The sequence below is a fragment of the Barbus barbus genome (genome assembly GCF_936440315.1).
Source record: "Barbus barbus genome assembly, chromosome: 30".
NCBI classification, from domain to species: domain Eukaryota; kingdom Metazoa; phylum Chordata; class Actinopteri; order Cypriniformes; family Cyprinidae; genus Barbus; species Barbus barbus.
The window spans coordinates 28,313,295-28,328,384 of record NC_136758.1 but is presented as its reverse complement, the minus strand read 5'-3'; the positions used below and the strand labels follow the sequence as shown (position 1 = coordinate 28,328,384).

Genomic DNA, 15,090 nt, shown 5'->3' with positions numbered 1-15,090 from the left:
TTAAAAACGTAAAATCACAAGGATGATATTTCAGCTATCAAAAGTTTGGAGGTGTCAGCGTAGTAGATAAACATGTTTTTAAAAAAATGGTATATAGTTTACACAAAATAAATTAAGCTTTAAAATGCATACGTTTTTAGATGGAGCTCAAAGCTTAACAGTAAAAACTCTCAGAACAAAGTTTCTGTCCTGAACTTCCTGTGGTTTCTGACCTGGTCCTGCCCAACTGACTCATGGGATTGAATCATGTTTTAGCACTTTTTTCCTACGTCTGTTCTCAGTAAAGCCCAGTTTTAATGCTGAGTTTCTTTACGCTGCAGTCAGAAACTGTTACACGGTTGTCTTTGACCCTCCTGTTTGTGTCTGTGCTGCTCAATGACACACGAGTGCAACATGAACTTGTGTTCCTTCCTTCTCTTTGTTGATATTAAACAGTGTTGCTGTGACAACTGTGTCCATGCTGCGGCTTGCTTTAACCAGCGTGACTGGTTATCTCTGACAGACAGTAGCTGTAGATTAGAGCAGATCGCTCTGATTGGGTGGAGTCGATGCTGTAGCGCCTCTGCTATTTGATAAATTACTGTAGCTTTTCTAAGGGCTTCAGGCCAGACGTGCATGAAAGTTTTGCCAATTTCATTTGGTTTTAAATGAAGCTGTTGTGCTTGCTGGCACTGACATGAGTGGGGTTTAAAAGTTGTTTGGTTCTTTTTCAACAGACAGTAAATGGAGGTTTGTTTATAAATTATGACTTGTATGTATTTATTTTAATCAAGTATTTAAGTGATTTTTTTGGTATATATATCCTCCTGAGAACTCCCCCAAAAAGCTTTGTGAGTTTAGTATTTTTTCATGTCATTACATTTTAGACTGGAGCATAAGAAAAAAATGGAAAAATAAAATTTTTGAAAAATTCTATTTTATTCTTTTGTCCTCTGTAGAGGACACTAGGACTAAGTTTTTCTAAAAATAAAATGGCATGAATAGACATCAAAAAGGCAGAAACAATGGGATTTGTTTTTCTTAAATCACCAGTCAATTTTTAGGTTTTTTTATTTTTTATTTAACCTTTATTTATCCAGGTAAACTGTTTGAGAACCACTTCTCATTTACAAACATGACCTGGCCAAGAGGCTACAAAAATCAATAAGGACATACTATACAACTGTACATAGTCAAACACATAACACACATAGGACAAGCAATTGAATTAAAAAAGGTAACAGTAAAAAAGAAAAGGTGCTTAAATAAGTGTGTGTAAATATAGTTCGTAATTGTCAGCAGGAACAAGAGTCAACTATGTAATTTTGGAGGTTTTGTTTAAAGGTGGAAATTGAAATCAGAGATGTAAGTTTCAGTGTGTTTTGTAGTATATTCCAGTCGTGTACTGCTGCAAAGCGGAAGGCATTACGTCCAAAGATAGTAGAAGTAGGAGGGGTACTAAATTTAATCAAATTACTTGATCTTGTATGATAGACGTTATGAGCAGCATGAAGAAGAGATGACAAATAGAGAGGTGTCTTGCCCAGGATTGTTTTATATATGAAGAGAAACCAGTGATGGAGCCGCCGAGTATGAAGTGAGGGCCAGCCCACCCGTTTATACAGGTCACAATGATGAGTGTGAAAGGGTACATTAGTGACAAAACGGATGGCTGAATGATAAAGTGTCAAGTTTTTTTAGAGCTGTATTTGGTGCCATTCTATAGATAATATCACCATAGTCCAAAATTGGCAGTACTGTCATCTTAACGAGGGTGCGTTTGGTTGCATGAGTAAAGGAAGCTTTATTGCGGAAAAGAAAGGCTAGTCTAGCTTTGACTTTTGTTTGCAGGTTATTGATGTGTGTGATGAATGACAAAGATGAATCCAACCATATACCTAGATATTTATATTTTTTGACATACTCCAGAGCCATACCGTTCATGCAGGTGATTGTAAGTGGAGTCTCGGTAACTGGTTTTCGGCTAAAAAGGATACTTAGTCTTACTGGTGTTAATTTGAAGGTGGAGATTATCAAAAAACTGCTCTATAGAGGTGAAGCTGAGTTTAAGACTGGAAGCCGCAGAATTGGGAGAGGAACCAACTGAATACAGAATGGTATCATCGGCATAAAGATGTATCCTAGAGGTGCCAGCAGCTTTGGCTATGTCATTGACATAAATAGAAAAAAGGGTTGGGCCCAGGATGGAGCCTTGAGGCACTCCTTTAGAGATATTAAGTGGGTCTGACATAATATTTTCCACCTTCAATTGCTGGACACGGTTGGTAAGATAATTGGCAAACCAAACACAGCTAGAAGAGGACAGACCAATACTGGAAAGCTTATGTAAAAGGATCCTATGGTCTACAGAGTCAAAGGCCTTGGCGAGGTCTATAAAGGTGGCAATACAGACCTGTTTGCTGTCTAATGCTGTAATTATCTCGTCAAGGACCTTTGTGATAGCTGTTATACACCCATGTCCTACCCGAAAACCAGATTGCATGTCAAATAATATATGATTTTTATCCAGAAAATCATTTAACTGTTTTAGGACGAGCTTCTCCAGAACTTTGGCAAGACATGGTAGAATGGAAATTGGGCGATAACAATTTGGATCAGATTCAGAACCCCCTTTGAAGAGGGGAAAAATTATGGCTGATTTCCAATCAATAGGGAACTCCGAAAGCTGTAGGGACATGTTAAAGAGTCTTGTGACGGGAGCGGCAATAATGCGGGATGCTGCTTTTAAGAACATGGGATCAAGGCCAGCAGATTTGTTTGTGTTCAGCTTGGAGAGTTCATCCTGGACTTCAGAGGTGGAAAAAGGCATAAAAGAAAAACCATTGTTGCATGATGAAGAAAGTTGGGCATCTGCTAAGGTTGTAACTGAAGTATCCATTGAAACTGGATTAAGGTTTGACATTGAAACTGTATGGGTTGCATTAATAAAGTGATGATTTAGAAGTGAAGCCATCCGAGACTTCTCGGTAATAATGATGTCATTAAATGACATAGAAACTGGTAAATTAGGTGAAATAACTTTATTGTCCATTACCTTAACTGTTTTCCAGAATGCCCTAGTGTTAGTGCCACATGTGGCGAATTTTTCTTTAAAATGCGAGATTTTGGCATTTCTAATGGCCTGTGTTGCTTTATTTCTGCATTGGCGGAAGGCCAGCCAGTCAACTGGAGTTTGGGTAGAGCGAGCTTTTCTCCAAAGAGCATTTTTATGATGAATAATCTCAGCCAAGTCATTTGAAAACCAGGGACTATATCGATTTTTTTTTATTCTAATTTTTTTCAGAGGGGCATGCTTACTCCTAATCAAACTGAAGGTGTTTTTAAAAAAAGACCATGCCTCTTCCAAGAGATGGAAAGAATTAATTCTGTCCCAGGACACGGCCGCAACATCTTGGAGAAAAGCTTGCATGTCTAGTTTTTTCAAAGAGCGCTTGGTTACAATTACTGGGGGCCTTTTGAATGAATGGCCAGAACGTACGCATGCAATAGCGCAATGATCAGTTATTTGACTGAAAACTCCGGCTTGATAATTAGATGGATTGTTAGTCAAAAGGAGGTCAATCAGAGTAGATGATGAGGAAGATTTAGGATTAAGTCTGGTGGGCTCAGATATCATCTGAGTAAGGTTTAGAGCATCAAACTGTTGCAAAACTGTATCTGGGGGATTAATCATATCCCAGTTCAGATCACCCATAAGGACAAACTCAGAGGATATATATGGAGCTAGGAATTGACTAAAGGCTGTAAGTGCAGAAACTGGAGCTGAAGGTGCTCTATAGCAAACAGCAACAGAGATAAAGTAATTGAAAGCCTAAGCTTTAGTACCAATAATTCAAGTTGTTTAGGAACTGACTTGGAAAGAACAACAGTACGTTGTAGATGATCTTTAACATACATAGCTACACCACCACCCCTGGTAGCTCTATCCTGACGAAACACATTATAGCCTGGTATAAAGATATCAAGATCAGTATTCCCTTTTTTAAGCCAAGGTTCAGAGATAGCGAGAACATCAGGATTAGCTGTATGCACCAATGTTTTTAAAGTGTCAAAATGCTTAGAATTCAACAGACTGCAAATATTTACATGTAAAAAAAAAACAATGATTTACGGTCACAAAATTCACCAAATGACAACTGGGCAGTAACTGAGTTAGCTGGCCCAGGATTTGGATGAACATTACCAGAGATCAATAACATGAGAATAATTAACATGCGTCTAAGAGCAACACCAACAGATTTCAGGATTTTTTTATACTAAACTTTAAGGATGATTCTCCTATGTTATAAAATGTATAACAATTATTTGATTTACCATTTTATTTTATGCATTGTGTGTAAAAATTTCCATAATCTAGTTTTCCCATTAAACACAGTGTATCTATACTGTATCTAATTTGCATATTAATGCATTGCTGTTGGAACAGCATGTTGAAAAAAAAATTGTCATAATGGGAGTAATAATTGGCCAGATTTTCATAATAATAGCTAATATTTCATAAGAATTTATATATAATAAATTTTCCGGTAACACTTTAGAATAAGGTTCCATTTATTAACATTAGTTCATGTATTAACTAACATGAACAAACAATGAACAATGCATTTATTACACTATTTATTAAACTTTGTTAATGTTAATGAAAATACAGTTGTTCATTGTTTACTCATGTTAGTTCACACTACATTAACTAATATTAATAAACACAACTTGTGAGTTTAATAATGCATCAGTAAATGCTGAAATTAACATTTAACTAAGATTAATAAATGGAACCTTATTCTAAAGTGTTACCAATTTTCCTGTTCAATTATGTCTTCCAAAATGCACAATAAACATGCTTTTAGTCCCGGTGTCCTCTACAGTGGACATGTATGAAATTATGTCCTGTTTCATAACAGGAAGTCATATTTGAATTTGAAAACCCATAACATTTTCCTGAGATGAGGCAAAAACTCCAGAGCTGGGTCTCAGGGGGATGTTTTTTAATATTTGTATTTTTTTTCTAAGATAAGTAATGTCACCAGTTTATTTTTATGATATTTATTCATCTGATTAAATGATTTTAATGTATTTTGTATAGTTTTTGTATTTTTATTTGAATTGTAATTTATTCATTTTTTTTTCTTTTTCTAAAATAAGTAATGTCACCAGTTAATTTCAGTCATTTATTTTAGATTTTTTATTTATTTATTGGAATTGTATTTTTAATATAATTTTTATAGATATAAAAAAAAAAAAAAAAGTAGGTTAATGATTTTTATTAGATTATGATTTTTATTTACTTGTATTATATATCTACTATTACATTTATAATTTTCTATATTTTATTGTAATTTTACGTATTTTTCATTTTCTTTATTTCTAAAATAAGTAATCTTACCAGCTAATTTTTATTGATTTATTTTTAGGATTTTTGTTTATATATATATATATATATGTATGTGTGTGTGTGTGTGTGTGTGTGTGTGTGTGTATGTATATAATATTGTATATTAAAAAAAAAAAAAGATTTATTTATTTTAGAAATAATGTAATTTAATTGTACATCATTATTAATGGAAAGTGTCTTTTGTGATTTTGAGCAGCAGCAGCAGAATTAATAGCAGAAGTTGTTGGTTTCATCAAACTCTTCCTTTTCCCTCGTTTTGTTACAGATCCGCCCGTGTCCAGACCCACTCCTCTGTACGGTCAGCCGTCCTGGTGGGGTGAGGATGATGAACATAAAGGTCAGTGCTGTGATCCGAGCGTCCATGAACATCACACAGGTCAGAAACAGAGACTCCTGAACCACCAAACCCAAGATTTACAGAGTTTGAGTACCAAAAATGAGTTTCCAGATGCTTTTTGAAGTGTATTAAATGTGTGGATAGGAATGCAACTGCGGTGTGAACTAAGAAGAGAAAAATCCTTTTGTTCTGTGATCCTGAGGAATTCAGTACTAAACTCCTCGCTGGCGTGAGCTTTAAAACATGTCAGAGTTCAGCCTCGTGATGGATTAGCGGCCGTCTTAGTCCAATGAGAAGGTCATTGTGTTTCTCCTCCAGTCTTAAGTACTTCTCAGAGTTTTCTTCAGATTAACGGGTGACCATAGAAACTTCTGTTCCATTTCAGATGTTTTGAAATCTTAGTTTAGTTCTTTGTTTCATTGTTAAGCACAAGCAGCAGTCACCTTTGGTTTAGCATTTGCTGACATTCATAGGTTTAATATCTAGGCTAGATGTCAATGTTTTGTACCCAGACTCAGATTGAAAGAGATTTATTGTTTATTTCTGGTGCGTCATGCTGAATAACGCCACCTATAGTGAAAGTTGCTTTATGCATCAGTGAAACTATACATGTTACACCTGGTTAGGATGAGGTGTAAGATCGACCTGAAATACTTGACCTTACTAAGGTTCTCTCACAGCAGGAATGCGGTAAGTAATCTTAAGTAATAGGTTAATTAGCTCTTCTGTATGTCATGCGCTCACCTGCCTCAAGACGCATTTTAATGGCAATAGATAGTAGTGATGGTATCAGAAATACTGATTCTGTGAAGCTTGGAAAAACTCCGAAATTTGTTTCAAACCAGTGGTTTAAAATAAGTAGCTTCACCGTGAGCTCATGTAATGTAATGTTATTTTTTTTATAATAATAATTTATTTTTATTTATGATTTTTATTTATTTGAATCATTTTTATTAATATAACATTAAATATATTTTTAATATATATTTTGTATATTTTATTTGTAGCTTTGAAATTAGTTTGTAGTGATTTCAGTAATTTAATAATAATCTGTAAAAAATCAGTAAATCCATGAATGCATTGTTTTAACCTAGTCATGGATCAGTTTTATAATGTAGACATTATTAATGGCATGTTTGTATAGTAAATGGAATACGTAGCTAACTAAGCATAATAGTAGTTGGCCTGATTAGCCAAACCTTCCATAAAACACAACAAGCACAAAAAATTAATAAAAACAATTTATAGACATTTCATATTTGAAGATTGAATTTTAATAGATTACACTTTCAAGAAAATATATATGCAATTGGTTTTAACAAGGTAGGGTTGTTATTGTTTACTAAAACTAAAAACATGAACATTTTTTATATTTTAAAATAAAATAAATGTTAACTGCAATAAAATTAAATTAATTAAAAACATGTTATTTTTTCAGTTAGTTGCAAGGCAATACACCATATTTTTGTTTAGGTTAAGTTTATGTACTAAAATAACACACTAGAACTGAAAAAAAAAAAAATATATATATATATATATATAACATAAGAAAATGACAAACAAACGCAACAAAATCTTAAAACATTAAATAAAAAAGGAAAATATATAAATATAAGGTAACATTATGTATAATGCATTAATGTTATTTATAATGTACATAATATGCATTATATTTTTACCAAAAAAAAAAGTTAAAATGCATTATAATATATGCATATTTCTTACATCTGAAACATTTAGTCATGTTACATCTTGTGATGTAATGAATTTTTAAAGTTATAATAATGAATATATAAGTACATGTAATATATTGTATGTAAATGTGATTATAATGCATTGTATGATCTCATGAATATTGTATTATGCATTATGAGGAATAATTAATGCATTAAAATCATTTTTGTAATTCATTATATATAATGGCTCCAAGTGTTACCAAAAATAATTTAAATATTAATAAAAACTATAAAAGATACTTAAATAACTCTGAGTTTGGGCTGAGTTTCATTGCATTTACATCTTGAAACACATGCAGTGTTTCAGGCGATTCAAACATTTTGTGAAGAAGTTGATTCAGAGTGTTGAAATGCACAGTTTCTCCCATTACTGTTATTTTATATTAACAGTCATTACTGCTGATGACTTTTCACAGAAAACCACACAGATGGTACCAAACGTGAGCTCAGCATTTCTCCAGATGAACTTCACGATGGCCAGGGCAAATCCGGTTACTCTTACCGCAAGGAACCAAGTTACTTTGAGATCCCCACAAAGGAGATCCTTTCAAAGCCCAAAACGGCTTCCCAGGAAGTCCAAGAGATTCCCACAAAAGACACGGACCACAAACCCCCTGCCACTCCTCCGGTGGTTCAGGGCCATGCCTCCTTCACCATCGAGTTTGATGACCAAACCCCTGGAAAGATGAAGATCAAGGACCACGTCACCAAGCTCTCCATCCGCCAACGAAACCCCACATACCCCACCAAGGAGTCGATAGCCAGGCTCACGGAGGTGATGTCGGTGGAGAACAAAGTGGCTGATTGGTTGGTTCAGAGTGACGCTACTATGATGAAGAGTCTAGAAGAGCAGTCTGGGTCAAACGAGCTCTTGAACAAGACCTTCAAAGGTAAAAGACAACAGAGAACCATTAGCTGGAAAGGCTAACTGAAAAAATAAATTATAAAATACATCTTTTTCTATTAATTTTAGCCTTCTGTGCACACCGGAAATTTAGCTTTTTGAAGACGTTTTTCTTTAAATCGAAGCATTTTGCTTGGATATCTATAGTTGAACTATAGTTATTGTTCCTGCTATTCACCTCTAATAAATATTAAATATTACTCAATTTTGTAAAGTGTATTTCTGCACATTTGACACACAATTTGCAGCACAACATGATAGTTGCGTAACTAATTAAATGATACTAAATTAAAGTGGTGGGATACAGTGTTAATATAATATACTTTATTTTAAATGTATGAATTTGTAATTTTAACATTTTCTGTTTTCATTTAAAATGTAAAGTTTTAGTAATTTGGGTTTTTTCATTAAATGACAAAAAAACTAAATTTAATTACTGAAACTTAAATCAAAATGAACATGGAAAAATAAATACTTTTTTATTTTTATGTTTTCCATTTTCATATTATGATTTGTGCAGTTTTTTTTTTTTTTGTCTTTTCAAATATATTTAAAAATAAATTTATATCATTTTTATTCATTTTTAGTTATTTTAGTGCTTCAGATTAAACTAAACGAAAATGAGAAACAATGCCTTGGAAACTATAGCTGAAATAAAATTAAAATGTTTTAATTACCAATAATAACCCCGGTGGGATGTTTTACTAATATAATAATAATTTCTGGTCTAACTGTTTCAACTCGGTGAGCTTGTTTCTAGACTAAAAGTTTTCAAATATATCTGGAGGTTAAATGTTGACCTGTAACTTATTTCTAGATGTGCACCCTCATGAAGACCCTGATTTTGAAGAACCAGATGAAACACAAATGATTCAGTCACAAAAGATCAATCAGCAACCAGAGGGAGAAGATTACCCAGCTAACTACACTTCAAAAAGCCAAGGCAAACCGGATCCCCAGCAAGCTTTTGTGATTGAGTTCTTTGATACACAACGGAAAAAGCGCTCGCAGTCGTTTACCAATAACATGTCTTCTCCAGACTTCCAGTCTGCTCTAAAAAGCAAATTAGACAAACGGAAAGGTGGAGAACGGTCAACATTATATGGAAATAATCCACCCACACAGCAGTTCACGATTCCACTCAAAGGTTCAGATGGTCCTCAGCAGGCCGGATCCCTCAGACGGGAGAAGAGCGAAGTCCGTATGAGCACCTCTGACTTCAGCTCCCGCTCTTCGTCTAAAACTTACGGCAGCGTCGGCCGGAGATCCAAACTGTCGCAGGACTTTGCTGCAGAGTTGCTTAGGGTGTCGAAACCCAGTCCTGCTCCCACATGGGACGTTAACTCAACTTGGGTGAAGACCTCGTCTTCTAATGCTGGATCCTCGGTGACACATCAGAGTTTTCCTACTACGTCTCATACAGCGAATCAGACAATCAAATCTCCATCTGCACCCATGGAAGACAACAGTACGGAGGCCAAACCTTTGGTTCCCAAGCAGCAGGAAGAGGAGGACAGTTTAAGTGATGCAGGTACCTACACCGTTGAAGCTGAAAGTCCAGACAAAGAGGTTGTGGAGGCACGGAGCTTGATCAATCAGGTACTTGACATCAGATTCAAACAGCTAAAGAGACCACAAACACATTGTTTTATTAGAAAGCATTGTTTCAGTTCTGTTATTCAGATTATTTCAGTCGCTTCCGTAGTATTTTATCACAGTTTAAGTTATCTTTGAATAGTTGTCGACCGATATTTGCCATTTTTACATTTGCATTGGCCATTCAATTTTGTTCAATTTGGCTGATATACACTATAAACCCTAATGCTAGGATTTTATCACATTTCAAGTTTGTTTTGATTAGTGGTCAACCGATATATCAGCCGATATTTGGCTTTTTTTTTTTTTTTTATTATCGGCATCTGCCATAATTAGTTTTTCCTGTTTGCCTGATATGCAGTGTAAATCCAATTTCAAGTTTTGAATAGTGGTCGACTGAAATATTGGCCGATATTTGGCTTTTTTTTAAATATCTGCATCTGCCTTTTTTTGGCTGGTATGTTGGAAACATAATTTATATTTTGACGAGGCAGGGGACTTTTATTTAGACTTATTTTATGCTGACAGGAGAGTTGCTCTCCCATGTAAATCTCTTTATTTTACAGATGTATTTTTTTATCAAGAATATTTTTCATATTAATTCATTTTCAAATTATATAATTTAGTAGATTATTATATAAAAATAATTATAGATTTAATTTCAGAAATGGTTGTGCATGTGTTTTTTGCTATCTTAAGTGTTGTGATATAAATCAGCTTGATTGCCCATCGACCACTTGCTAAATATCGGTATCGCTTTCAAAAAATGTATATCGGTCGACCACTACTTTTGAATAATTTAACCAGTCAAGAGTCTAGGAGTTCCAGTCAGTTGGGAACAGACATATTCATGCATGCTTTATTATTAACAGGTGTTTGGTGTTGGTGACAACAGCCAAATCTCAGCAGCAGCAACAGTTAAGCCTATAGTTGGTGACACTGAGGGTCATGATAGTCTTCTATTCAGTGAGAATAGCTCAGGCCCTAAATTGGGTCAATACTCAACAGACCTTAGTGACACAGCCAAGGGTCCTGTACAGGTAAACTCGCTTCGGATCATGGGCATCGGTTGATCTGTCTGTCAATCACTCAATCACCGCAATTTTTCAGTGTGATTTGGATTTTTCTTGGGGATCTTCTCAAAGCTGTTTTGATGGCTTGATGTCTTTTGGCTCTTTCCTGCTTTTGGATGATTATGGATGGGTGATTTGAATCATTAAAGGGCCTGATCTCTCTTTATGGTTGAGATATTTTCATTTGGTATATGAAGAGATTTTCTTTGAATTTACAGTTTGAGTATCGATGTAATCAGTATTTAATAATATATTTATTATTTAATAAAGTTTCTGGAATAATTCAGACAGTAAATAATGTCAAGGACCAATAAAAAAATGTATTTAAAATTATTATTAGCACACAATCAAGCCTAACAAGTAGGGATGCACGATATGAAGAAATTTTAACCGATAATTAAGTCCTTCTCATGGCCGAAACCGATAAGTTCATATTTTTATATTATAATTTTCATATAATCTGCAGTTTGTGCACCCAGGAGAATACAAAATCTAAGATTCACTGATTAAACTGATATTTTAGTAGCTCTGGCCTAACTATAGCAAACATCAGTCCTGACTCTTCAAATGTTGGAAAAAAAAAATTGCCGCGCTGGTGGAAATAACATGAGTCGACGGTGTTTAGTGTCCCGCAGCAGCAGCGAGCCGTCAGCACAGCTGAAGAGTTCTGCCTTCAAATACTCGCAATAAAGAAAAAGCCCCAGCAAAAGTAATTACCATGAATGTGTCCGGGGGAAATAGTAAGGATTCGCCATCTCCTCGTTAGATGCGCCTTTAGAGAGAAGTGCATCTTCACGGATAACGATTGTATTAAATAGTTTTTGTTTTTGTTTTTATTTATTTTAAGTAGCAATTTAAAGCTTTTTAAAACTTAAGGAAAGCGAGGAAAAGAGAGAAGACTCAAACGACGTCCACCCCCCATCCACCGAGGTGAGGTGTTGACACGTCGATTAACCAGTGGGAAAATTTCCTCACTGTCACAACCCTACTTGATGCCTTTTTTCCTCCTTTCGGAATCCTTGCTGAACATGCGTTGAATGTGCTCCTCTGCCACCGAGAAAAACTTCCAGACCTGCGAAGACATGTTCTCAAATGATGACGTAATGAGCACAACACATGCTGAGAGTCACTGCAGTTTAAAGCTGCAATCACTTGCACTTGGAAAGAAGATGAATCTCAGATAAATCAGACTGATTGATTGATTTACCAGCAAGCATACTTTATCGGATTTAATTTATTTATCGGAGCAATAAAAATTACGTAATTCTCTCATATCGGTCGATAATTAATCTGTCCGATAAATATTGTGCATCCCTACTAATAAGTTTACAAGAAAAATGCATTAAAATGAGGATCTTAAATTAAATATGAAATTTTACTATGTGCTAATTATTTCACGTAGCTGTAGAGGTCACTAATTTGCAAACAATTTTTTTTAACAGTGAACTTTATAAGACTATTAATAAATATTTTTATATTAATTCAGATATTTGCAGATGTTTTTGTTTATTTTTAACGTTTCCGGTTAGATCTAGAAGATCTTTACTTTAAAATTTTATATAGTACATTTCATACACCGTTTTTTACATAAAATAAGTTAAGAAATAAAGAAAAAAAGTAATAAATTCTTTTAAATAAAACAAATCAAAGAAATTTTAAATAATATAAAATTATTTGAGTGTATCTACAGTTATTTTAATCAGTATTTTCACAAATATTTGCAATATTTGTTCTTAGCGGTTCTGGGCACTAGAAGGATAATTCAAGGCAAATTTGACTTAAAAGATAAACTTACTTTACAGATAAAGTGAAAATATCTCAACTTCAAAAAACATGACCACTTTAAAGAGCTATGATGTAGTAAGAGTTTGCATTTAATTAGTTTCCTCTTTTCTACAGATAGAGTCGATGACGACATTAACGCCCGGAGGCACTAGGTGGGTTTCTCGCTGGGCCAGTTTGGCAGACACCTATTCAGACTCTGGTCCTGATTCAGGACTCTTTGATATCCCAACACAGGTTGATCTTTCCGCCGGAGGTATGGAAACTTTGCTTGGTTCAATAGTTTTCTTGGCTTTTGTCTTTGCTAGCACATTTCATTTATCCTGTTTGTTTTTAAGCTGGTGAAAGGATCATCCACCAGGTTATGCTTAACCGAAGTGCTGACTACTCAGAAACAGGCCAAAGCGGCAGATCAAGACGAATTCTGCCTCCGGTTCCTTCGAAGGAGAAAATCGAGACGCCACCGCCAACAATACACATCCAAACGGATTCTTACCTGTCCGGTGTGGAGAAGAGTTCGCAAGTTCAGAAGCAAAAGTGGGATCCGCAGAAACTGAGCGTCCAAGATGATCTGGATCCGGACAGCCTGAGCGATGCCAGCAAATCCGATGATGGCTCTGTAGTTGAGCAATGCAGGAAGACTCCTGATTCTATGAAGACCAGTCAAGAAGGGGCAAAAGACCAGGATTTGACTTCTAAGTTCTCCACAGCAACTTTAACACGATTGCAAAGCAAACTTAGCAAGAGCGACTGTTCATCACCCAACATCGATCAATCAGATGACTCTGTTGGTGGAGACAATTTAGTGTCCATTGTTAGACAGGAAAGTTATACCAAAGAAAGGGCCAGCAACGATATCCACTTGTCCAGATTGCCTCAGATATCTAGTCAACACTCTAGCAAAGATGCTTTTAAAGGTATAAGCAAACAAGACACTCAATCTTACCTCAAAGACACTGAGGACGTTCTAGCATCTCTGGAAGCAAAGCTTCTGGAGCAACAGCAGCAGAAAGACAACAACGGTCGCTCCCATATGGAGGATTCCTTCTCGGGAGAATCGGACACTTCTAGTACAATCAGCGGGAAAAACGCTTTGGTTTCAGTGCCCAAGAAGCCAGTGGTCCATAGAGGACTTTTTAGAGGTTCCAGAGAACCTAAGACTTCTGGTGATCCATCGTGCCAATCCGGGATAAATGACAGCGATGGCAAGGTAGATCCAAGCAAGCGTTTTCAACTCCGTCGTAACCTTAGTTCTCAAGACTTTGGGCCTGATCTTCAAAGTTCCACCACACGGCACTGGCCAGACGCCATCTCCGACCAAGAATCAAGTTCCCTACCTTACAAAAAGTACACTGTTCCTCTTCAGAAGGAAGGTACGAGCAAATCCAAAGTGCATAATGCTCTAGCTCGCTCCAGTAGCCTCTCCGCTCCGAAACCGACAAGGGCTTCGATGCTTCGCCGGGCACGTTTAGGTGAAGCCTCCGACAACGAAGGCACCGAAACCGATCGGATATCTCAAAACTCCGACGTCAACTCCTCGGCAAACATTCGAGGTGCTCAGGAGAGCAAAAAGCTTTCCCGATTGGATGTTTTGGCTCTTCCCAGGAAAAGGACGAGCTCCTTCAACACGCCCAGTGATACGGAGTCCTCCACGAGCCGGACTGGCTTTTCAAACCGTAGCACCGAGTCAAGCAGCTCCGTGCGGAAAGCTTCAGTGCCGGATCCCAAGGCTCTTCTGCGGAAGATTTCGAATGCTGCAAACAGACAGCCGATCATCCGCGGACGCTCAAGCAGTGCCAAATATGCCAGTAGCACTGCCAGTGAGTATCATGGATTCTAAGTTTGCTTATAAGATTTGCAGAAGTTTGGTTGGATGTTAGACAAACATTCCAAGATGATTATTTTGGCGCTGCATCAGTTTATCAGAGTGATGAGCTTCTAAATCAAAAGTATGTTTCTGATATAAAATACAGTTCTTTCACGGTCTCTGAAAGATTCTCCCTGCAGTCATTGACTTGATTTGTGTGCATTTGTTTGTTTCACACAACTGGGCCAATGACCAACTTAAACTAACAAGACCATGTAATTGGTCTCCAATTTTACTAATATTTGAAGTTGCAGATAACCGGATTACCATTTTAAAAACTTAACAGGTATATTGTGAAAATTAAAGTAATTTATTGTCATTTTTCCTAACGGGATGTAGGGCTGGGCGATATGGCAAAAAAAAAAATTTCAATTTTTATTTTTTTTCTTCAAAGTTTAACTCC

At 35.9% G+C, this 15,090-nt stretch overlaps 1 protein-coding gene across 4 annotated transcripts in view; it reads left to right on the top strand.

Moving 5' to 3' along the window:
* LOC306850614 (centrosomal protein of 170 kDa protein B-like) overlaps positions 1-15,090 on the top strand; it is a 32,837-nt gene that overhangs the window by 7,670 nt on the left and 10,077 nt on the right. For 3 of the 4 annotated variants that reach the window (XR_013782423.1, XM_079386331.1, XM_079386330.1), the window contains exons 7-12: positions 5,658-5,729; positions 7,882-8,355; positions 9,187-9,968; positions 10,838-11,005; positions 12,938-13,076; positions 13,159-14,640. Coding sequence is in view for 3 of the 4 variants with exons in the window: in XM_079386331.1 (XP_079242457.1) it covers positions 5,658-5,729; positions 7,882-8,355; positions 9,187-9,968; positions 10,838-11,005; positions 12,938-13,076; positions 13,159-14,640 (3,117 nt within the window). In the remaining variant the exon portion in view is untranslated. The remainder of the gene's footprint in view (positions 1-5,657; positions 5,730-7,881; positions 8,356-9,186; positions 9,969-10,837; positions 11,006-12,937; positions 13,077-13,158; positions 14,641-15,090) is intronic. The other variant, XM_079386332.1, reaches the window with a different exon arrangement.